Here is a 23,672-nt window from a genome sequence, read left to right as displayed (position 1 = left end):
TTTCAGTGAACATCTCACTGTAAGGAGCATTGTTGATTATTAAACCCTTTTCCTGATAGTATTCCAATACTAGCCCTTGATAATCACAGAAAATTGTAAGCATCAGTTTTCCAACTGCTGACTTTCCAACTTTTTCTTTATTGGCGATTGAGAATGTTTCCATTTCACACTCTGCTATTTATCCTCAAGCTTGTAGTAATGAATCCATATCTTGTCACCAGTAATGATTTTTTTTAAAAGAAAGTTTTACCTTCCTCTGAATATTGGTCCAAATTCCGTTTGCAGATGTCCAAATGCTTCTGTTTATGCTCTTCTGTAAGTTGTTTCAGTACCCAGCTTGCAAAGACTGTTCAAAACCCAAGTCGGTCGTGGATGATTTCATAGGCAGAACCAAGGCTGATTTGCAAATGATTTGCTACATAATCTACTGTTACTTATCTTTTTGATAGAATCATTTCACATTCACATTCAATGTTGTCATCAGCCACGGACAACATTGAGGTGAGGGCATATTAATATAACCAGAGTGTGAATAAATTTTGATTCCTCCTCAAATATGAAGAAACAGTAGCTTCACATTTTGATATTTTTGTTTAATAACACTTTCTATGATATTGTAGCAATATGTTTGCACTTACTTTATATACCTACCTTTGTAAAAAAAAGAGTATTGGTGTGGTGCTGTAGGTAAGCACTGGACTGCTAGGTCAGTTTGAACCACAAGGTTGGTGGTTGAAATTGACCAGAGACTCCTCAAAAACCCTATAGAGGGTGGCTACGGACCAACTCTATAACACTTAACAACAACAAGAAGAAAGAACATTAAGAACAAAACACCCTTGTGTGTCCACATGCTATTTGTTACCAATCTATAAGTGTTCATTCCAGTGGTTTTCAAATTTGCGTGTATATCAGAATTTCCTGGGGAATTTGTAAAACACAGATTGCTGGGGCCCATTTCCAGAGTTTCCTTTTAAGTAGGTCAGGCAGGGGCCTGCCAATCTGAATCTCTAACAAACTCTTCATTAATGCTGTTGCTGTTGGTCCAGGGTCCAAACTTTGAGAATCAATGACCCTTCTGTCAAATAATACCAACAGAGACAAGGAGAAGGGTATCAAATCTGCATAGCTTCTCAGAGTTTGGACTACTCGATGTGTCCCAGCTTTGGTACTAAAAAAAAAATTATGCCAAAAAGACAGACAGTGCTTAAGACTCAAGTTAATTTAATTCCATAATCATAAGGCAGAAATGTACCAATTTTGCTACATGGAGACTTCTGTACTTAATTTTGACTAACCCACATAGGACAAATGTGATTCACCTGAAGCTGCAAACCCAAATAATCAAGATTGTTAAAAACAATGGGTTTTTACTGTGGGACCTACATAGAGACACAGTTAGGACTGATGGTGTCAAAGGTATGTGAGGAATACTTTGTGCATGCATTAAGAAAAAGAATAGAAAACCATTCATTATAAATAAAAAGATAGAATATTTTCACTGTGAACCCAGCATCTGAGATAAACAGATTTAAGATTCTTGTGCTGTATATTTCTTTGATAGCACAGGAGATGCAATCCTGAGGAAGATTTATTTTTAGGATTTACTTTCATCTGAACAAGAAGAAATATAATGAAAAAGTGATCTCTCCTCTGGGTACTCAATGCCTGTGTTAAGGATTCATGAGTTATTTATTTAGAAAAATTATATACCCAGAGACAGTGACCCTGGTGAAAATTTAGGCTTCATAAGAGATTATGAAATTCAATTGTTCTGTACTCTGGAGAATAAAGTAATTTATTCTGACATTATAAATAGTGGAATAACGGAACAAAAAATCAGAATGTGCCCTTTGTCAAAATTCCGGAGCCAGCTAGACATCAATGTGTAAGACTCACTGTTAAAGATAACCAATGATGTTGATCAGTAATGTGATACTTTGAGGAGATGATCTGGAGCAAGAAGATACCTAACACAACAGAAAGATAATATTCAAGAGGTTAAGGAAGCTAATTTCTTATGACTATTTTGCCCTTAGTAAAACATTCCTGTGTAATTACTCTCTCAACTATATTTACAAAGGAGGCATTAAAATTGAGATTGTCTTAATTTGAAGCAGGGAATGAGGATACAAAGAAACCCTTCCCTGTATTCTGCTGGTGGCAATTTTATTTGGGAACAATTCCAATCTCAATTGTTTCTTATTTCATCAACTAATCTAATATTTTGGAGAAGTTATCCAAGGACTGGGTATTGTGGTTTTCTGTCTGGCACCATTCTATTTCTTCTCTGTATTCTCAGAGCCTCTTTCTGCCATGACAGGGTGAAAGTTCTGCCCAACCATGTTAAGAATCTCAAAGGTCAGGTCCACCTCCAAGTGTCCTGAGAGTCAGCTTTCACGAGCATGGTGCCCCCACTGCTGACATCACCAAGAAGCCTTTGTGAGAGAGATAGCGTGGAGGCTCCCTGAGGCCCTGCTGCTCCGTTCCCTCTTTCTCCACTTACTGTTTTCTCCTTCCTGCCGTAACTCTGTTCAGGAATGCTCAGCCTGTGGACTGGTCCCAACATATCTGCTTCTTTGGATTCTAGTGTCATAATTTACAAGAGCTACTATAAAGACTGTAAACCGCATGTCTCATTCTCCAAGATTGCTAACTCCTTCCCTCTCTCCATCTTTCCCTTACTTTCTTTCTTCTCAGAAGCATTTTTTTAGCATAACAAAAAAGTTTAGAACATAACAGAAAATATGTTGTTGTTGTTGTTAGGTGCCATCGAGTCAGTACCGACGCATAGCAACCTTATGAACAGCAGAACGAAACACTCTCCAATCCTCAGCCAACCTCACTATTGTTGCCAAGCTTGAGTCCATCGATGCTGCCACTTGGCCAAGCCATCTCTTTGGGGGTCTTCATCTTTTTTTCTGACCCTCCACCTTACCAAACATGATATCCTTCTCCAGTGACTATTCCCTCCTGACAATATGTCCAAAGTATGAGAGATGAAGTTTGGCCATCTCAGCCTCCAAGGAGCACTCTGGCTGCACTTCTTCCAACAAAAATCTATCTGTTTGTTCTTTTGGCAGCCCATGGCACTTTAAATATTCTCCTCCAACACCGTAACTCAAAAGCAGCAATTCTTCTACGGTCTTCCTTATTCCCTGTCCAGCTTTGGCATGCATATGAGGTTATTGAAAATACCATGGCTTGGGTCAGGTGCACCTTAGTCCTCAAGCTGACATCTTTGTTCTTCAACACTTTAAAAAGGTCTTGTGCACCAAATTTGCCTAATGCAATTCGTCCTCTGATTTCTTGACTGCAGCTTCTGTGAGTGTTGATATTTGACTCAGGAAGAATGAAGTCTTTGACAGCTTCAGTGTTTTCTCCATTGATAAGAATGTTGTTAATTGATGCAGTGGTGAGGATTTTTGTTTTCTTTACATTGAGATACAATTCATCAGTAAATGTTTTAAGTCCTCTTCACTTTCAGCAAGCAAGGTTGTATTATCTGCATATCGCAGGTTGTTAATGAATCTTCCTCCAATCCTGATGTCCAGCTTCTTGGATTATTTGCTCAGCATACAGGTTGAGTAAGTATGGTGAAAGAATAGAAGCGTGTCGTACACCTTTCTTAATTTTAAAGCATTTGGTGTTCCCATGTTCTGTCTGAACAACTGCTTCTTGGTCTAGGTACAGATTCCTCATAAGCACAATTAAGTGTTCCGGAATACTCATACTTCACAATGTTGGCCATAGCTTGTTATGATCCACACAATCAAAAGCCTTTGTGTAGTCAGTAAAGCACAGGTAAGCATCTTTCTGATATTCTCTGATGTCATCCAAGATCCATCAGACATCAGCAATGATATCCCTCATTCCACAGACTCTTTTACATTCGGCTTGAACTTCTGGAAGTTCTCTGTCAATGTATGCTTTTAGCGGTTTCTGTATTACCTTTAGTAAAACTTTATTCGCATGGGATATCGAAGATATTGTACACTGATTTCCACATTCTGTTGGGTCACCTCTCTTTGTAATGGGTACAAATATGGATCTCTTCCAATTAGTTGGCCAGAGAATTGTCTTCCAAAGGGGGATATATATATATATTTTAATTGTATCATTATCTCAAGAACTTACTTTGTACATGCACTTTGTCTTCAAGGATCAATTTGATTCAAGTTAGTCTGTCTCTTGCACTAACTAATTTATTTTCTTCTTAACTCTGTTTTCACTTATTATCCTCATTTCCAATGTATCAGTCTTAATTTTAAAATAGTCTGTGCTTTCCATCACTTTCTAAAACTATACTGTGTACTGCCTTGCCATGTTTCAATCTTTCTCATGAAGGTAGCATATGTAAGAATTTCTGCAGGAACTTGTCATGAAGAGTAAGACAATGACAAATGGCTTCTTTTAGTTGTCCTTCTTGGTTTGGTCTCCACCTGATGTTCAAAAGCAGTGACTGGAATAGACAATGTGCTTCTTTTGGTGACACTAAATCATTTACAACTCAGAGTAACCCGTATGTGACAGAGTAGAACTGTCCACAGGTTTTCTTTGCTCTAATCTTTATGGAGGACTCCTGGTGTGGCGCTGTGGGTTAATATGCTGGACTGCAAAGTCAGTTGGAACCACAAAGTTAGCAGTTGTAGCTCACCGGCTGATCCTTGGAAACCCTATACAGGGTCATTATGAGTTGGCACTGACTCAAAGGCACTTAACAACAACAACAGCAACAACAATCGTTACGGAAACATCACAAGTTCTTTCTCCTGTGTAGCAGCTGGATTAGGAAAATAAAAATAATAAACCACAGGGAGTGGAAACCAGAACAGGTAGCTAAAAAAAGAAGCCAACAAATCAATTGTTACCAAAAAGCAAGTGACCTAAAATATAACGGAAGGAAGTGAACTGGCATCTATGAGTTCTGAACATGCCAAAAATGAATTATTGATGTTATTGTTAGGTGCCATCAAGTCGGTACTGACTCATAGCGACCCTATGCACAACAGAATGAAACACTGCCCAGTCCTGGGCCAACCTCACAATCGTTGCTACATTTGAACCCATTGCTTTGCTTCTATGCCAATCCGTCTCATTGGGGACCTTCCTCTTAGACTTTAGGAAATAGATAAAGTGATTTTAAAAAAATCACTTTAAATTCTTTTTCTTTTTCTTTTCAGAATAAATGATTCCTCCTTTAAAAAATCAAGCACTGTGTCTTAGCTTTGACTATGATACGATATGGCAAAGTTTTTGAAAAAAAAAAACTATTTGTATATTAAGTTACTTAATTTATACACAGATGTCAATTCCCAAGAAATTGATAATTATTATAATTTTTTAATCTTTTAAGAATGATCTAAAACAAAATACAGTATATGGTGACTGAGAATGCAATCTCAAAGAATGTTCATCGACTTGGTATTATGAATTGAATGTTTCCCCCAAATAAGTTGTGTTGAAGTCCTAACCCTCATACCTATGACTATTACCCTGTTTGGAAATAAAGGTTTTCTTTTGTAATGTTAACGAGTTCATACTGGAATGGGGTGAGTCCTACACCCAGTTCCTTCTTGTTTGTTGTTGTTAAGTGCCTTTCAGTCTGTTCCAACCCATAATGACCCTATACAGGGTTTCTGAGGCTTTAAATAATGAGGGAACAGAATGTCTCAGCAGTGGGCTTGAACTGCAAAACTTGTGGTTCCCATTCCTGTGCTTACTGTATGGAACCTCTGAGCTCCCAATCCTTTCTTATTGTTAAGTGCTATCGAGTTGGTTCCAACCCTGTATAGAGTTTCCGAGGAGTGGCTGGTTAGTTTGAACCGCCAATCTTGCAGTTTAAACTAACTTGCAGCCCATGCTTCTCCTACAGCACCACACAAATTCCTTCTTCTTGTTGTTAAATGCCGTTGAGTTGGTTCCGACCAATAGCGACCATGTATAGCGTTTCCAAAGAGCGTCTGGTTTCTTTGAACCATCAACCTGGTGGTTCAAAATGACCTTGCGGTCCAGCCCATTATGCTGCAGTGCTGTGTTTTATTAAAAAGAGCAAAATAGACAGAGATGCAGATGGATAAGCAGAACTTGCTGCCAGCAATCACAAGGAGAGAGGTCCCCAGGAAGGTATCAACAAAACGGAGACAGTGATTTGGACTTTTAGCTTCCAGATCTGTGAGAAAATAAATTGTGGTGCTGTAGGATAAAGATCTGGTCCACAAGGTCTACAGTTCACACTCACCAGATGCTCCTCGGACACCCTATAGAGGGTCAGCATGGGTCAGAAACGACTCGACTGCATCTAAGAGCAGCAACATTCTTTAAAGTCAAACGTTCTGTGGTATTTTGTTATGGCAGCACTATGTACCGAAGACAGTATCATATGATTAAAAATCTTTTCATAGAAAACGTAAAGAAATTCCAAATCATGCAGACTGCATCAAAAACCAATGAAAAAAAGTTACTATACAAATCAATGTGCTTTTAAAACATCGTATGTATGGGATCAGAATGGATTCTAGATTAACATTATTTTGAAAGTTGATGTCTTTTGGGGACAGTATTTTCAAAACAGTCCAGGATGTGAGGGGATCTGTGGAAATGATTGGTGAAGAAAGGTCTTTCATGAGATAAGGATAAGCGATTGGGGGAGGCAAAACAGAAATGGAAGAAGCTTGATTAAGGTGAGCTTGCAGGTGAGATCCCAGCCCTAAATAACCTCATAGAGAGCTCCAAGGTACCACTTACACTTTGGATTTTTTTTTCTGTCTTAAGGAGCTGGGTTTCAAACTTCCGACCTGTCTGTTATGAGTTCTGGAATTCCCGGGTGGGATTTAGCTTTGCTGTCACTTCCTGTTCTCTGTTCTTCAGTGTGAAGTGGCACCTGTAGATCAAAGGTAGAGCATGAGTTGTTAGGTGTGAAGCACTTAAACACTGGAGAGTAGGTGTATTCAGGAAAGGAAACAATGGGCTCAAACATAATAACAATTGTAAGAATAATACAGGATGGGCCCTGGGAGTTGAAACTGACTTGACAGCATGTACGAGCAACAACAAATCCTTATCATCACAGATTCACATTAGAAAACACTCCACTAGATTCTCTTCAGCAGTTCCAGAAAACCGCCAGTGGACTTACGAAGCAATTCTTTGAAAAGAAATAGAAAGACATGTTTTACATATTTATCAGTTTAAAGTATCTCATTTTGGAAGCAATTTTTTTGCACATTCAGTATGTCACATGAAATCAAGAGACCCTCAGAACCTTGTGGTCACTGAAAAACTGGGAGAGGCTTTATTGGATAAGATGCAACCTTTTAGATAGAACAATCTGCGATAGATTTTGTAATAAACAGCAGAAGGAGAAAAATGTGACAATCAGGAGGCTATGACAAATGGCAAGGTAAATACCATGTATGGATTCTTCAGAAAACAGGGAAATCTCCGGATAGTATACTTCAGTGATGCTAATGTCCTCTGAAAAGTAAGTACATCATTGCTGATCTAGATGTCTCATGCACAGGGTTAATCGGAACATCTGGAAATTGGCTAGGAATCTTAGATCCTCTCCTTGGTTTTATCTGACCTCTTGGACCCAATACAGAGAGTATTGTTTCAGTATAATATGATATAAGTGCTTTGTATAAATTATTATAAAATAGATGTAGGCACTTATGTATTAAATGTACATAAGCAGCTTATCCAAGTGTAAAAATGGCCTACAAGTTCCCATTTAGCTAGTCTTCTCTATGGCAGGCATTTATCTCTAACAGTGAAGGCTGAAATTCTCAAACTACAGATTACAAACTGATCACTGCAAGGCTTGTAAAAATGCTGATGTCCTGGTCACATCCCCATAGATTCTGATTGATTGGTCTGGGGTATACCAGTTCATTGTTCTGTTTCATTTTTTTCCATTAGTTCCTGGTGATGTTGATGCTGTTGGTCTACACATTGAGAACCACTGGATTCAACTCATCAGTTGAAACCATTTAATGTAATCAGTGGAATGTTCAATGATTACATTAAGGTACAGTTAAGGAAATAGAAGCAGCTTGCATTATCAGATCAAAGAATTCCACCAGCTGCTCAGCTATAGTGATATAGGTGTTGTTGGTAAGTGCCTTTGAGTAATTTCCGGTATAGGGTTTCCAAGGAGTGTCTTGTGAGTTTGAACCACCAACCTTGTAGTTCAATCCAACCTTGTGTTCCAGATGACCAGAGATAATGTTCCAGGTGATTCAAAAGGGAAACCTGGCTACTTTTAAATTATCTGCTATTTTCAAGTGGAAACAATTTGTTTGTTTACTCTATATCATTTCCATATTTATCTTCAAGGACACTTTTAGGGAGATAGGATTCTATGTTTTACCAAACTATCATGAAGATAGTTTTCAACATTTATAAAACTATTTGAAAAATGTTGACCATGTCTTCCAAGCCTTGTCCCTCTGGAAGGATGGGGGACTGTGGCCCCACCCACTGCACAGGTCCCATAGCAGACAGCCCTGAGACAGTCGTGCAGTCTAGCTGAATTGCAGAGCAGGCCAGCAGAGCCCATGTCCAGAGAGGTGAGTGAGTGCCCGTGAGGACAGGGCCACACAGTCTTGCCCTTGAACCCCTTGAACTCCCGCCTCCCCCACCATAAACCGTCTGGGACAGAGTAGCACATTCTCACTGCCGGCTACCAGAAGTTACAATATTTAAAGTATTTCAATTGTGAACCTATCGATACAGAAGTATTTATATACACTGACTTGTAGGCCTGTACTAATCTCTACGAATTAGCAATATTGAGCAGCCCACAGCCAATAGACCACCGTGGGTGCCTGTCTGGCAGGCCGAGGGTGGTCCCAGAGCAGGGCCAGACTCCCCACCCCTGGGAGCCCCATGACTTGTCTGGCTCCCCTGTAGTCACCGGTCTCAGGCTTCGCAAAAAGAGATCATGTTTGATGTTTTGTGTGGACACATGTTGGAGCTAAAATTGACATATTTTTATGTAAACTTTTCTATTCTTTGATTTTTAATAAACCTTGGAAAGCAAAAAAAAGTTAGTATGACTTGCATAAAATGAGAAACTTTGGTCAACACAACCAGTGATAGAATACTGTGCCAATGCAATCCTTTTGTTTTATTTTTAAAAACTATTTAAAAGAAGATTACGTTGAAGTATGTTGTTGTTGTTAAGTGCCATCGAGTTGGTTCCGACTCATAGTGGCCTTGTATTGGGTTTCCAAGGAGTGTCTGGTAAGCTTGGATCATCAGCCTTTAGGTTCAACCAGACCTTGCAGCCCAGTGCATTAACCTGCAGCATCTCACCAGGATTCCAAGTTAAAGTATAATATAAAGAAAAACTAGTTGATGTCGAGTTGATGCGAAAGTTGATGTATAGTTCGTTATCACAAATGTGTCAGAATAGCACTGTGTTTCATAGGGATTTTAGGGCTGACTGAAAGAAAATTCCCAAACCTCTCTTCTGCTGCACGTCTGGGGGACATGAACTTTAATTTTTGGTCAGCAGCTGAGGGTGATAATGGTTTATACCACCCCTGGTCTCCAGTCAGTGATACTCATGAATCTTAATGAATTGCTTATTATTTTTTTGACATATGTATACACTCATGTAGCCACCACTCAGCACAACCATCTCCAAATTTTCATATCCCTTCCCAGTGCAATGTGTATTCTTAGAGTTATTTAAGAAAACAACAAACAACTCTGAGTACTTAACAAGTGCAGTATAATTATTTGTCTATAAAATTGTGGCGAATAAATTTTGAAGTAGAAAAATAAAGCGTATTACTTATTAGAATCTATCCATATCTCCAATATTATTCTTGTTTCTTGTTGTTGTTGTTAAGTGCCATTGAGTTGGTTCTGACCCATAGTGACCCTGCATGGGGTTTCCGAGGAGGGCCTGGTGACCTTGAGCTGCAGATCTTGTGACTCAAAACGACTTTGAAGTCTAGTGCGTTAACCCACAGCACCACACCAGGGCTCCTGCTCCATGTTTAGGATATAAAATAATCTCAGTGGGTTTTGGTGTTTTTTTTGTAACGTCCACCCAATGAGTATTCTGTTATCACTGTTATTTAAAACTCATTTGTTTTTCATCTGTCATTTAAAATACTGGTAAAGGCTACGCCCCAATATAATGTACCCAAGACCCTTGGACTCGTGTGGCAGTGTCTCAGATATTTGGCCACAGATGTTTCAGGCTATACCATAAATGCTGTACAATTAAGTTTTATTAATTTGGTATCTGAAGAAAGCTTTGATACTATGGATATAACTATTTGTAGGTATATTAACTTAAAGGTTTTTGAAATATCAATAGATTACTAAGGATCTTAAACAGTGCTGTATTCTTAGGTAGGGATATATCAGTTTCTCAGGAATCCGAAGAAGGAGGTAAGAAGGAGAAAATGTGGCTATTGTACCAATCAGAACTGACCCATCTCACCTAATAAGTGTCAAAGAAATTAACTAGATGTTTGCTGATACATTCCACATTAAGTTGTATGGGCATAGCCTTTTACAACTAGTATTGCGTTCTCCTATATATCACCAGCTACTCCTCAGAAACCCTATACAGAGTTTGAGCCAGAACTGATGTGACAGCACTTAAAAACAATATATCATATTTTTTTCTTATGCACAACATGCAAGTTTAGTTTTTTTTTTTTTCCCCTTTTGTTGTTAATGCTGATGTAAAGTGCTGTCAAGCCACTTCTGAGTTATAGTGACCCTGTATAGGGTTTTGGAGGCTATACATCTTTGCAGGATCTTTTTCTCCTGCAGAGAGACTGGTGGACTTTACATGCAGACCTGGTATTCTGCAATCCAGTGCTTATCCTACAGAGTCACCATTTATCCTACAAATCCTATTTGCCTTAATTAATTTTCTTGTTCTTTTGTCAGTGCTAGTATCTATATTATGTATCTATATCTCCTTTAGGAATTAGGAATAGGCAGATTCGTCTGCCAGTCTCAGTGATTTTCCACAATTGATACTTTCTCTTGGACTCAGTTTTCATATCTATGATCTCTTCCAGTTTCAAAACTCTAGATTATATGACACTAATTGCTTCTCATATTTAGGTTTCAGGGAGGTTTCTCATATTTAGATTACTAAGGAGCCATGATGGCACAGTGGTTAAAGTGCTAGGTTGGTATTAGAAAGCTGACTGTTAGCACTCACCAAGAAGTTCCACGGGAAAAGATGTGCCAGTTGGCCTTGGTAAAGATTACAGATTTACATTCCTTAAGGGTATTGTATTCATCCCTGTAGGGTCTCTATGATGTAGAAACAGCTCCAGGGAAATGGGTTTGGTTTGGTACAGAGCACTGGATTTTCAGATGCCTTTTCTTTTATTTGCAGTCCACGTTTTTGTTTTTAGATGCTTCATCTAGGCATTGTCTGTTTTTCTGCTGGGACCATATCCCTTTCACTACATTGCAAACATAACTGTATATACAGTACTTCCTGTTCGCTAAGTGGAGATCTTAGTGGGACGTCGCAGTTGTAGCTGTAGCCCTGAGGAAGGTGTTGCTGGCATCCCTATCGCTGTGCGACAGAAGAGGATACAAGGCACAGGCATCTGTAGGAACATCCTTAGTGTATAGTATGTGGTGGTGGTGGTGGTCTGCCGTGGAGTCAAATAAAAATCATAGCAACTCTGTATAGGATTTCTGAGGAGTTGCTGGTGGATTTGAACCACTGACCTTGCCATTAGTAATCCAGTGCTTATCCTACAGCACCACATCAGGACCTAATAACAAGTGATAATTCCAAGAGAGAAATTAAGTTTTCTGCTTTTTAGCTCTCTGAGCTTAATACTCTATGTAGTCTATTTTTGCTTAAATTAGAAAAGAAAAGAAAAGCCAGCATTCCATCATGCTATTTTCTTTGCTATGGCTGTTATTAATGACCTGTCCATTTCCAATGCTAAGGCTCAATTGCATAGTGAAGAGAAAAAGACAAAAATCAAGTCTGAGGAACAAAGGAAACAAGAGGAACAGCACGGATTTGTGTGTGAGAGAGAGAGAGAGAGAGAGAGAGAGACAGACAGACAGACAGACAGACAGACAGACAGTCAGAGAGACAGACAGACAGAGAGACATACTATATAGATTTTTCATTCTCTCACAAGTGAAATTAAGTTAAGGAACAAAGATTTGAGTCTATTCTATCTGTTTATCTTAAAATTAAAACCCTTCATTAAAAGATGCTAAAATAGGTTGTTGTTTTTTTTTTCTTCTTTGTTTTTTTGAAACAATGAGCAATGTAGAGATGTTTGGAAGTCAGTAAAACATATTAATGTATTCTACTTTTTTTAAAAATCGGGGTTGAACAACTAAATGAATATACCCCATGTGGAGGAATACGTAATCACTCCACACATACCCAGCCATTAATATCTTCTCTGTGAAATGCTTATGACTGTAATTGTAGTCCTGATTATATATTGTGTGAGCTTAAAGTACATTATTATATTGGGTGACTAATGGAATTTGGTGACAAGGCATAGAAATTGGTATTCTGGAAAAAGTTGGATTTGGAATTGTATTCTTTCCTGAGTTTGCAGTGAATTTCATAGCTCATTTACCTTACAGTGTGTTTGTGGCTGATGGAATGAAATCTTTCGCTGAATAGTAAACCATCAGAGACAATTTAGTCTTCCCTTAGGCTCCTCCATCTCAGTTTTCCCATTACTCATGCAAAATATCAAGAAACTCCTTTGGTCCTGTTAATTCACTTTTACCCATCCAAACTAGGGGGGAAGGCACATCCATTAGGACTTCAGTGGCTGAGTTAGAAAGCTGAGGAGCGTGGTCTGTAAGCCACTGTGGGCTCTGAAAATTAACTCCAAATTGTAGCTTATTTGGAGTCAGAGTCAACTCAGTGGTAATTAGTTATCTTTTTCTGTTCTTACTTACTTCACGTAAGCCATCGGACTTTGAGTCTCAATCCCATTTGCCTTGTTGGTTTGATTTAAATAGAACCGAATTCCTTCTTCCAACATTTGAAAGATCTGGCAAGTGAAGAGTCTCAAAGGCTATGAAGTAAAACACTTATATTATATAGCATTTTCAGGGAACATAGATGATTATAATGATTGTTTACAGTTCTAAACACTTGGGATGGTTGCTTATATAGGGTCAATTTAGTGCTAAGGGTATTTATTATTTTAAAATAGGACTAGATGACATTTGTCATTGAATATTTTTTCCTCAATTAAACAAAATTTTAGCTGATAATTCTTCATGAGTCATACTTTTGTGTTCAGTAGGTGTAATATTTTTAATTATTGAATTTTGTCTCTCCTGTTGTTGAGAATACTCATACATAATAGCAAAACACATTAACCCAACAGTTTCTACACGCACAATTTAGTGACGCTGATTACACACTTTAAGTGTGCAACCTTTCTCATCCTCCTTTTTTGGAATTGTTCCTCCTCATTAACTTGTGTTCATTACTCCCTAAATATCGTATCTAAACTTTCAAGTTGTTGTGGTCACTTTGATCCCACTTTGACATTATGATCTTAAAAGAGAGAATATGTTCAAGGCAGACATTTTATTTTAATAGTTAAAGAGTTATTTGGTTTTAAGATGACTACAAGGGGTATTTTTGATTTGTTGTTGTTGCTATATGCTGTCCAGTCCATTCTGACTCATAGTGACCCTGTATAGGGTTTCTGAGGCGCAACTGGTGGGTTTGAACTGCATCATTTCAGGGCAGTGGTTTCAGGGGTTTATCCAAATTTCATGTCTCCAGGACATCTAGAATCCAGGAGAAGTTGAAATTCAGTTCAGTGTTTCCCCTTTTTGATCAGGATTCTTGTATGAAATCTTTTTGCTCAATAATGGTAGCTGAGAACCTTCAGTTCTTGTCTGGTGGTAAAGGAAGCAATTAGCTATACATTCCATATCCCACTTTTATTCCTGACTCTCCTTCCTCTGTTGTTTCAGGCGAATAGACATCAATTTTGCTATGAATAACTGCTTGCAAGCTTTTAAGAGCCTAGGCAATACACACTGAACTAGGATATAGAGCAGAAGAACTGAACATTTTATTAGGCCAGATATCTCGGATGTTCGATGAAACTATGACTCCAAATCTCCAAACCAAGGCATCAAATCCTGTGAGGGTTTTTGTTTTTACATCAATCTCTCGTTCTTTTTTTTTTAGTCATTTTTGTAAATATAACATTGTTGTAAATATAACATTGTTGTAAATATTACTCACAGTAAGTGTAGTATTTTTTACTTGACAGTTCTCTATATAAAGAAATGATAGCTTTAGGCTTATAATGTATGTTATAATACAATGATATTTTGTAGCTTCGTTAATCTATTTATACAAGAAGCCATATGACCATCACCCCATGGGTATGGATCAGTGGTTCTCAGGAGCACTTGTATCACCTGGGAGCTTGTTGGAGATACAGATTTTTGGACCTTAAATATACCTTTTGTTGTTGTTAAAGTGCCATCGAGTTGATTTGACCGACAGCGACCCTGCATAGGGTTTCCAAGGACTATCTGGCGAGCTTGAACCACCGACCTTGCAGTTCAAATGACTTTGCAGTTTGACACATTAGCCTACAGCACCACACTAGGACTCCTAAATACAGCTAGTGAACCCAAAGCCTGAGTTTTAACAAGCCTTCATGTGACTCCTACTCGTTTTGTAGATGATAAAATTGGTGTTCCAGGTAGTAAAATGGTTGACTGAATTGCATAGCTTTCTAATTTTCGAGGTTTACTCAAATGCAAGTTTTCTGCTTATAACTCATGTGATCGCCCCTTCCCTTTGAGAAAGGTGTAAAGGAATCGTGAATTTAAAAAGTTGGAAAGAAGTAGCTCTTAATTAAATTGAGAAAGAGACCATTTCACTGCTTTCTAATAATGAGAGTGGGTTGTTAAAACTATTAACAGAAGAAGATTAACCTAGAAAAAGTTTTAATGATACAAGTAAGGGTTCTGTGTTCCTGTGCATTGAGTTCCTCATATTCATTTTAGTGGGGGAGAACAGGATGTACTTAAACCCCAGAGGGGTGGCTGTTGCATGGTAATGGAAGTGGAAGGCACTATTTTCATCATCAAGTTCTAGCAGAAAGATCATTTTTCCACCTGGGTGTTTCCCACACCACATTACCCACACTGATAGTACCCCGAGGTGGGTTTCCTACACACATAATTTTACACACGAGTAAGAGAAGTGTCGTAATCACTTTGGTATTAGAATGGCTCCCTCAGGCAGCTGGCATTAGCTATCCCAGTGTGGATTGGGGAATGAATGTTTCCTCTTAAGCAGAAAATAGAAAATAGTTTTCATTGTCTGTAATGTAAAGTCTGTATATTGCTGCCTGGTAGGTGTAGTCTTTTATGAACTCAGTTTGGGGCTTTGTGTGTATAAATATGAAAGTCTAGTTTAGGGCTATTGTTTGTTCAACTGGGAGGAATTTCCTGGAATAGAAAATGTAGCCAAAAAATTAGGTAAACTGATGGCGTATATGTGAATTTTATTGTACATGTATATAAAACTCATGCAACATGTAGAGAAAAATGCCACAAATATCAATAGTAGTGCTTTTATGTATAATTGAAAAGAGAATGCCAATGCAAAAACCAGCAAATCAAAATGATATTGATTACAGGAAGGATCATTCCCACCCCCCTCGTTACACAGGATAGACAGGGATGGGCAACTTAGAAATTGGCTACCTAAAATGGGGGTGGTGGGGGGTAAAGGCAAGAAGTGACTGGCTTACAAGCTTTCAAGAGGGAACATAGTTCCAGAGGGTGCAGGGGAAGGTAGAATTCCAACCTGTCTGGATGGGGCTGATGAAAGGAGATGGGGATAAAACTCCTGTGGTTCAATAGTGAATAATTGCTATCAGGACTAACTATGAGAGTTGCAAATGTAAAGGTAGACGTTTTGTAACAAAAAGAATGGAGTAGTTGATCTTGCAGTCCAGCAGCAGAGGACCCTGGGACCATCAAGGGAGAAGAGCACAGTATGGGTCCCTATCCAGAGAAGCAGTGATGCCAGATGGAGGTAGAGACAATGATGTGGAGAGATGGAGCGGCTGAAGACTCTGGACTCAGGGAGGAAGAGGGGCTGTGTGCTGACGGCCAGGGGACAGGCTTGTTTGATGATGCATGGAAGGGATTGTAATCATTGCAATAAGATGAAATACGATAGGATGAGCGTAAAACTGATACTCTCCCATGTAAACTATCACTCAATTCACAATAAAAACTAAAAAAAAAAAAAAAAGATATTGAATATTCTCTAGATCCCAGTGCAAGAGTGGCTTGTAGTTTCCTTTACATCATTCAGCCTCTGTGTATTTGCACCTGAAACACACCTTAATTACAATGTTCATTCTGTTGTATTGGCTGAAATGATACTAACTTTCTGTGAATTGTATATCCAAAGTGCACTTTTAAATTTCTTGCTTAAGAGTATAATAATTGTTTTTATTTGTGAGCTCCTCAAAACCAAGGGTTTCCTCATTTATTTAGTTAGGTTAACACTCAGTACCTAGCAAGTTGTTGAGACATAGGATTCCAGTAAATAATGATTGCATAAATTCAATCTCTTGGATAATCTCCTCAAACCAACAACTCCATATTGAATCATCCTTTTGCCCAAACTTCTTAGTCACAGGAAAGTTTACAACTTCCATCTTTCTTTCAATCAGTTATACCACTATAGTAGCTCATCTCTTTATCATCTCCACATGTACTGGTGGTGGTGGTGATGTGCCATGGAATTGGTACTGACTCATAGTGACCCGGTACAGGGTTTCTGAGGCTGTTAATCTTTACGGGAGCAGAAAGCCTCATCTTTCTCCCAAGGAACAGCTGGTAGTTTCGAACTGCTGACCTTGTGGTTCGCAGACCGATTTGTAACCACTACGCTGCCACATGTACTAGCTCTCCTATTTCCCACCTCTCCACTCAGCTCTCATCTTCTAGATTAATATTCCTCAAGCTCAGTTCCATTCATGTTGTTCCTTTTCCAGCAGATGGTTTGGAGGTTGTGGATGTGGAGTTGTTCAACCTCCTCAAGTCTGGTTTTCCACTGTTTTACTATCCTTCCTTCATTCCAGAGAGGGGTGCTGGTGCTAGGATGCTCTGTTGGGCTTATTGGATGGGTTTGCTTTCCACTGGAGAGATGGAAACTCCAATTTATATTGAAATGAGTATGAATAGTGGAGTCCTGGTGTGGCTCTATGGTTTAATGCGCTAGACTGCAAAGCCATTTGAACTGCAAGGTCAATGGTTCAAGCTCACCAGCTGCTCCTCGGAAACCCTATCCAGGGTCACTATGGGTCAGAACTGACTTGATGGCACTTAACAACAACAACAACAACAACATGAATAGTGGAGAGGGAAGAGATAGGAGAGCTAATTGGACCCTTACTACACTGAATGGAGGAGTGGCATTGTAGGATAAACCACTGGACCACAAATTCAGTCTGCACCACACAATTGGTAGTTTTAACTCACCAGCCGCTCCTTGGAAACCCTACACAGGCTCGCTATGAATCGGAACCAACTCCATGGCACTGAACAACAACAGCAAACTGAGTGGAGAGGTGAGAAATAGCAGAGCTATTTGGAGCTTTAGTATACTGCAGCAAGATCAACCTAAGTGCAGGAGTAAATCAGATAATTTTGCTGCAGACATTTTAGTTTGGAAAAGTTGTCTGGGAACACCAGCTGCCAGTATGTGGGGACTGGGAACTGTAAGAAGTTACAGCCACTCATCCACTCCTGTCTAGAAGGCTTAGGGAAGGCTCAATTATGGTGCAGTGCCTCCTGCTGGGAATAGGGGAATTAGATTTTTCTCTCCCAATTGACTCACTCCTTAGTAAACCAGTGGAACATTTGGAGTTATATTTGTACAACTCTGCTCACTGTAGGTGATCTGGCCTTGGTGACTTCTTAGCTGGCCTGTCAGGGTTTCCGTCTATCAGCCAAATATCTCATTATAGTCACATTTCCTGTGAATTCATGTGTTCTCTCCTCCAACCAAATAGGGTATTTGATGTCCCCATGTGGATGTTCTTCCTACTGCCACTGTATCTTTGCTTGTGTTACTTCTCACCCTTAGTTTCTCCATCTTTTCTTCCCTGCTGCACCTATTCCTTGAAGTTTTCTCCATTTCTAACTGCCCAAAGGCCTCTTACTGTCTAGTTTCTCAAAGTTCTACCAAAACTCTGGTACTTCTTTTCTGGCTGTTTGCTTATGTTGTACGTTTTCACTGTGATACAATTCCACCTTCCCACTAACACCCTTGTCTCCATGCTCAATAACTCCTCCATGAGCTTTTCTCTGAGTCCATTGGGAGAAACTATCTTTGTGCTGCTGGTCCCTCATAGCTGTAAATTTGACATTAATATGCAGTCCTTTGTCTTGGACATATGCATTTCTTTATTTCTGTTCTTGATGGCAAGTTCATCCACACCCTACAATAACGTGCATGTTGTAGGTGTTCAATAATACATAGTAAATAAATGATCAACATGGGAGGTATGGGTGCAAAAGAACAGGAGGATTGGGGTGGGGGGTAGATCCATCTATTTACCATAGTCAGGTGAGCCAGGTATGTATATAAACTAATAGAAAAATCTCTTTTGACATCCTTGATGCCCATCCCTACTCCTGAATTCTCACCAACATATGGGATGACTCCCAAGATTATATTTCAGCAGTCGAACAGTAAAGCCTTAGGAATGGTTCTTAGGATAGACCCAGCACTCAGATCATGGACATATTCAATATATCCCTTCCAAAATGTGGTAGAATATATAGTAAACTGAGAGACAATAGCTTTTCATTTCCTTCCCAAATCAATGAACAAGTGATGTAAGATGAAAAATATCCCAGCCACAGGAAAGTCTTAGGTGGGTTTCAAAATGATACTATCTCTTTGAAAGTGATGTCAATGATATAAAACAAACAAAAAGATCAGAATGGGTTCTTAATGATTTCGCTTTTTGTCTTCCAGGAGACGGAGCTGTTAGATCTCAGCCTTGTCAAGGATGCCAGATGTGGGAAACATGCCAAAGCTCCCAAGGTAGGAAGCAGAACTTTGTGCACACACCAGATGCTACCTTGATTATTTAGCTCTGTCACGGTATAAATTAATTGCCTCAATTAAAAATTTCTCTGTTGTAGATGTTGTAAAACACACAATAAAACAGCCAGTCATTCCCAACGCTAATATGTACTTGTGCACTAGGGTAACACTTCCACTTTTATTAAAATGACTGAAATAGCAAATGTGTGGACAGTTGGGCATAAGGGATTGCTTTGTGCCCTCTTTTGAGTTTTTCTTTGAAAAATCAAAGTTTTCCCGTATTTCTAAATAATTAAAATGTGTTTAAAATCCTTTGAGCCTATTAAGTGTGTATGTATTAACATTATGAAAGAGACCTTACAGCTCAAATGCTTTGCGGTTGAATAATTCAACCCATGAAGTCAGAGGGTATGAAGTTTTATTTCCGCAAATGTTCTGAGTGAATACCAGTGTACTTTGGGATCAGTTATGTAGAATGGCATTTGTTTTGGTTTGAAAAACTTTCCAGAAGAGAGTATTTGAAATGTTGTTTCCACTTTATTCTTTTTGAAGAGATTTCTGAAAGGTTAAATGAAGATTATGCATATGTTCTTTTAACTTGATTATCTAGTAAGAGATACTAGGAGGATGTGTTTCAAAGTGTACTGTATCCAAAGTTTAGTGCTTTCAATATTTCATTTCTAGAATGGGGAATATTGACAAATAGAGATAAGAACTTGGCATTTAGAAATTTCATGCCACTTTTAATAATTTATAAAAAAAAAAACTGTTGATTTTTCCATTGGAGCATCTGCTTGAAAATTTGTTGGTCTTTAAAAGTCAAATTGCATTCTTTGACATCTGAAATGATCTGTTGCTTTGGAGATGGAGGGGGGAGGTATCCACCTGCAATGATTGTATCTTTAGATTCATGCATAACAAGGCAGTCGGAAGTCGGTTCTGGCAAATTATACCATAGAACAAATGCTCAGACTCTGCTTTATTGCTTAAAAGGCTAAAATGATCTCCAGGAGAATATGAAAAATAACAAGAAAGGAGGCTGTTTTTTTTGTTTTTTTTTTTTATGTTTCTGTAAGTGTTTCGTGTGAAACTAGTCAATTATTTATGGTACATCCATCTCTCTGTGATATAATGCAATTTCAGAACTGTGGTTTTTCAGTTTCATTTCAAAGAGGCTTATCAAAATTAATGCTTTGATGATGATTCAGAAATTATTTACAGTTTTTAGTGTAAGAAAGTGTCATTTTATTTTCCTTTTCTTCCAATCACACTTCAGCCAACTCTCATAGAAGTCTGTTAGTTCCAGGCCCTTCAATAATAACGTAGCTGTGAAATTTGTCATTTTAATCCTAATATTTGCTCAAAATAGTTACCCACACCACTTCAGAACCCCTTTAGCTGCAAGCTTTGGGGAGTCAAATGAAGGGTTTCTTTCATGCATGAATCTGTCTCTTTTATTGCAATACACAGTTGCTTATCAACTAAGTGTTTCGTTTATGGGTTCAGTCAGAATGTTAATAAAGAACAGAATCAGTTTCTGTATTGTGCTTAGATGATAAACTGCTATTAGATCTGTAAATACTTTTCTTGATGATGGATTTTAACACTCAGAATATTCAGACTTTTTACTGTTTTATCCACCAGCTATTTCTTATGAGGGACCAATCTCTTTTTCCTTGGATTATCCATTTTTCTTTTTAAACGTTTTTTTCATTATTGTTGCTATTGTAATTTATTTGTTTGCTGTTATTTTTGTTTTCGCTCTAATGCTTGCTACTCTTAAAGAACCCTCGTTTTTATATTTTCAAAGCCTGGTTCTGTGCCATATTGTATCACTTTCTTAATCGTCAGCCTTCTTCTTCTTTTGTGAAATTAGGATCATAATAATAGTGCTTATTTTAAAAAGTTGATAAAAGGATGAAATGAGATAATTCATTAGCAAACATTTAGCACAGAATCTCTCACATTTACTGCGTATGAAATCACCTAGGGAGCTTTAAAAAAAATGCTGATGCCTGTTTTCCATTCCTAGAGATTCTGGAACCACAAGAATCTTACTGATAATAAGCTCAGTATGTATTGAATTTTTCAAACCAAATCTGCAGCAAAATTTGAGAGCCACTACATATTGCTGGTATATAATGAGTACTCAAACCCACCAGCCACTCCTCAGAAACCCTCAGCAGGGTCACTCTGAGTCAGATTTGACTTAGCAGCACTTAACAACAACTAAGTGTTGGAGTGCAAATGGCTAATGTGCTTGGTTACTAACTGAAAGGTGAGAGTTCACAGTCTACCTAGAAGTTCCTTAAAAGATAGGTTTCACTATTACTGAAAAATCAGTCATTAAAAACCCAATGTAACAAAAACTCAAAATCATAAAAGAAGACCAGGTTTACTGATCAGATAGAAACCAGTGGAACCTCAGAGACTATAGCCCTTAGCCACCATTCGGGTCGGGTCTGGAAATGAACTAGCCCTCAGCCAACACTAGGCAGGTCTATAAGGAGAACTATAGCAGTAGGAAAGTACTCAGCCCTTAGAGCAATCAATCATTTGAGACAAAAAAGCAGCATTTACCCAAAGACACTTTTTAGAAGGGTTAGGAAAGAAGGAGAAATGGAAATAGGAAACATAGGGAGGAAGTGGGATAAATGATGATACATTGTGGGAATTACAATCAATGAGATGAAACAAAATGTGTATGAGTTGAATGGAAAACTGATTTGCTCTGTAAACTTTCAGCCAGTTCACAATAAAAAGTTAAACATTAAAAAAAACAAAAACAAAAACCCAATGAAGCTCAGTTCTCTTCTGACACACATGGTGTACTGTGAGTCAAAATTGATTCAGCTGTAAGTGGTGAAAGTTAGACACTGTTGTTGGTATAAGTGGAGAAAAGGTTGACATGTTCTCAAAGACTTCATGTTGATTGCTTAGATCCACAATCAATACTCATGGAAGTGACAGTAAAAAAAAGTAAATGACATATTGCAGTAGGCAAATCTATTGCAAAATACCTCCTTAAAGCTTTAAAGAGCAAAGCAGGCACGTTGAGGATTGAGCTGCATCTGAACAAACCATGGTATTTTCACTTGCCTCATATGCGTATGAAAGTTGAATGATGAGTAAGGAAGATTGAAAAAAGAATCGATGCAACTGAATTATGGGGTTGGAGAAGAATACTGCCAGTACTATGAGCTACCAGAAGAAAAAAACAAATCTGTGTTAAAAGTCCAGCCAGCATGCTCCTTAGAAGCCAGGATGGCAAGATTTCATTTCTTGGACTTTGTACACGTTGTTAGAAGGGACCAATCCCTGGAGAAGGACATCGTGCTTGGTAAAGTGCAGGGGCAGCAAAAAAGAGGAAGACCCCCAATGAGATGGATTGGTACAGTGACAACAGCAGCAGACTCAAACACAACTACCATTGTGGGAATGGCGGAGGACCAGGCAGTGTTTCCTTTTGCCGTGCATAAGGCCGCTCTGAGTCAGAACTAACTGGATGGTATCTAACAACAACAACAACTTCGTTGGTATAATCGTCATTATTTTTTATTATTACTATTAAGAAGTTCCTGTCAGTTTTTAAGGTGTAAGCTTCCGTTTTACTCAATGTTGAAAGACTTGTGTAATAAAAAGGGGTTTAAGGAGGGGCTTTGCTAAAAGGGTCTTTTAGTATTTGACAGTAAGAAGTAGGTTTATATCGATGTCAGTTTCAAAAATCTTTAAGTTGTCAAAGAAAACCGCAGCTCAAATTTCCTTAAAATTTATAAGAAAATTTATTGAAGATGATTGGATGTATTTTAAGTATTTTTGTGGAAGCACTGAGTTCAGGTGAAGTTTTGTCCAGCTGCTCAAATCATGTTTGAAGACACAATGACTCCTTATTGCTCTAATCTGGCTCCCATGAGCTGCCTTCTTTATGCTCAGGCACCCCATGGTGGTGACTCTCTTCAAAAGACCCTGGCTTGGACTTCCGGCGCTTCCCGGACCAGGCAGTTCAGATAGGGCAGGCTCTGGGGAAAGGGGGCGGAATCGCACATAGGAAATCTCTGTCTAGCAGACAGACAGCCTTTGAGCAAACATAAGATCTTATATTTCAACATTCTGAACTCGTTTTTTTGAAAGATAAATTGCTGAGGAATTACAGGCATTTTGAGCTTTTGCCTGCCTGCACGCGGCTCCCGCTCCCTGTACCTGCGCCAGTGCTGGCTAGTGCCTCTGCCCCCCTTGGACCTTGAAGTGCAGGGCTAGAGCAACCCCATTTAGAAGGCTGCATTTCCAGAGAAAAGGAAGCATAAACTGGCAAAGCCGAACAAATACAGAGGGAGATCGGCGTGGATATCAGGAAATTCGGGGTACCCACGGTACAGAGAGACTGAGGCATTTTTTACGTCATCAGATACATGCTCACTGAGGCCAAGGCCTGCCCTGAGGCCCAAACCGCCCACAGACTGGTCACAAAGGCCCAGGCCTAACCAAGCCCCAAATCGCCTACCCGCCGTGAGGCCCAGGAGGCCCACAGCCTGGTCACCGCCGAGGCCCAGGGCCCCTGAGGCCCAAC

General features: G+C 38.9%; 1 protein-coding gene across 2 annotated transcripts in view; it reads left to right on the top strand.

Moving 5' to 3' along the window:
• The window catches only part of LOC102810898 (1-phosphatidylinositol 4,5-bisphosphate phosphodiesterase beta-1-like), a 1,100,672-nt gene that overhangs the window by 363,591 nt on the left and 713,409 nt on the right, over positions 1-23,672 (top strand). For both annotated transcript variants that reach the window (XM_006870398.1, XM_006870397.1), the window contains exon 3: positions 19,034-19,102. In XM_006870398.1, coding sequence (XP_006870460.1) covers positions 19,034-19,102 — 69 coding nt within the window. The remainder of the gene's footprint in view (positions 1-19,033; positions 19,103-23,672) is intronic.

This window comes from Chrysochloris asiatica, unplaced genomic scaffold (genome assembly GCF_000296735.1).
Source record: "Chrysochloris asiatica unplaced genomic scaffold, ChrAsi1.0 scaffold00141, whole genome shotgun sequence".
In the NCBI taxonomy this organism is placed as follows: Eukaryota; Metazoa; Chordata; class Mammalia; order Afrosoricida; family Chrysochloridae; genus Chrysochloris; species Chrysochloris asiatica.
The sequence above is the reverse complement of the archived record's forward strand: the minus strand, read 5'-3'. Positions and strand labels throughout refer to the sequence as shown.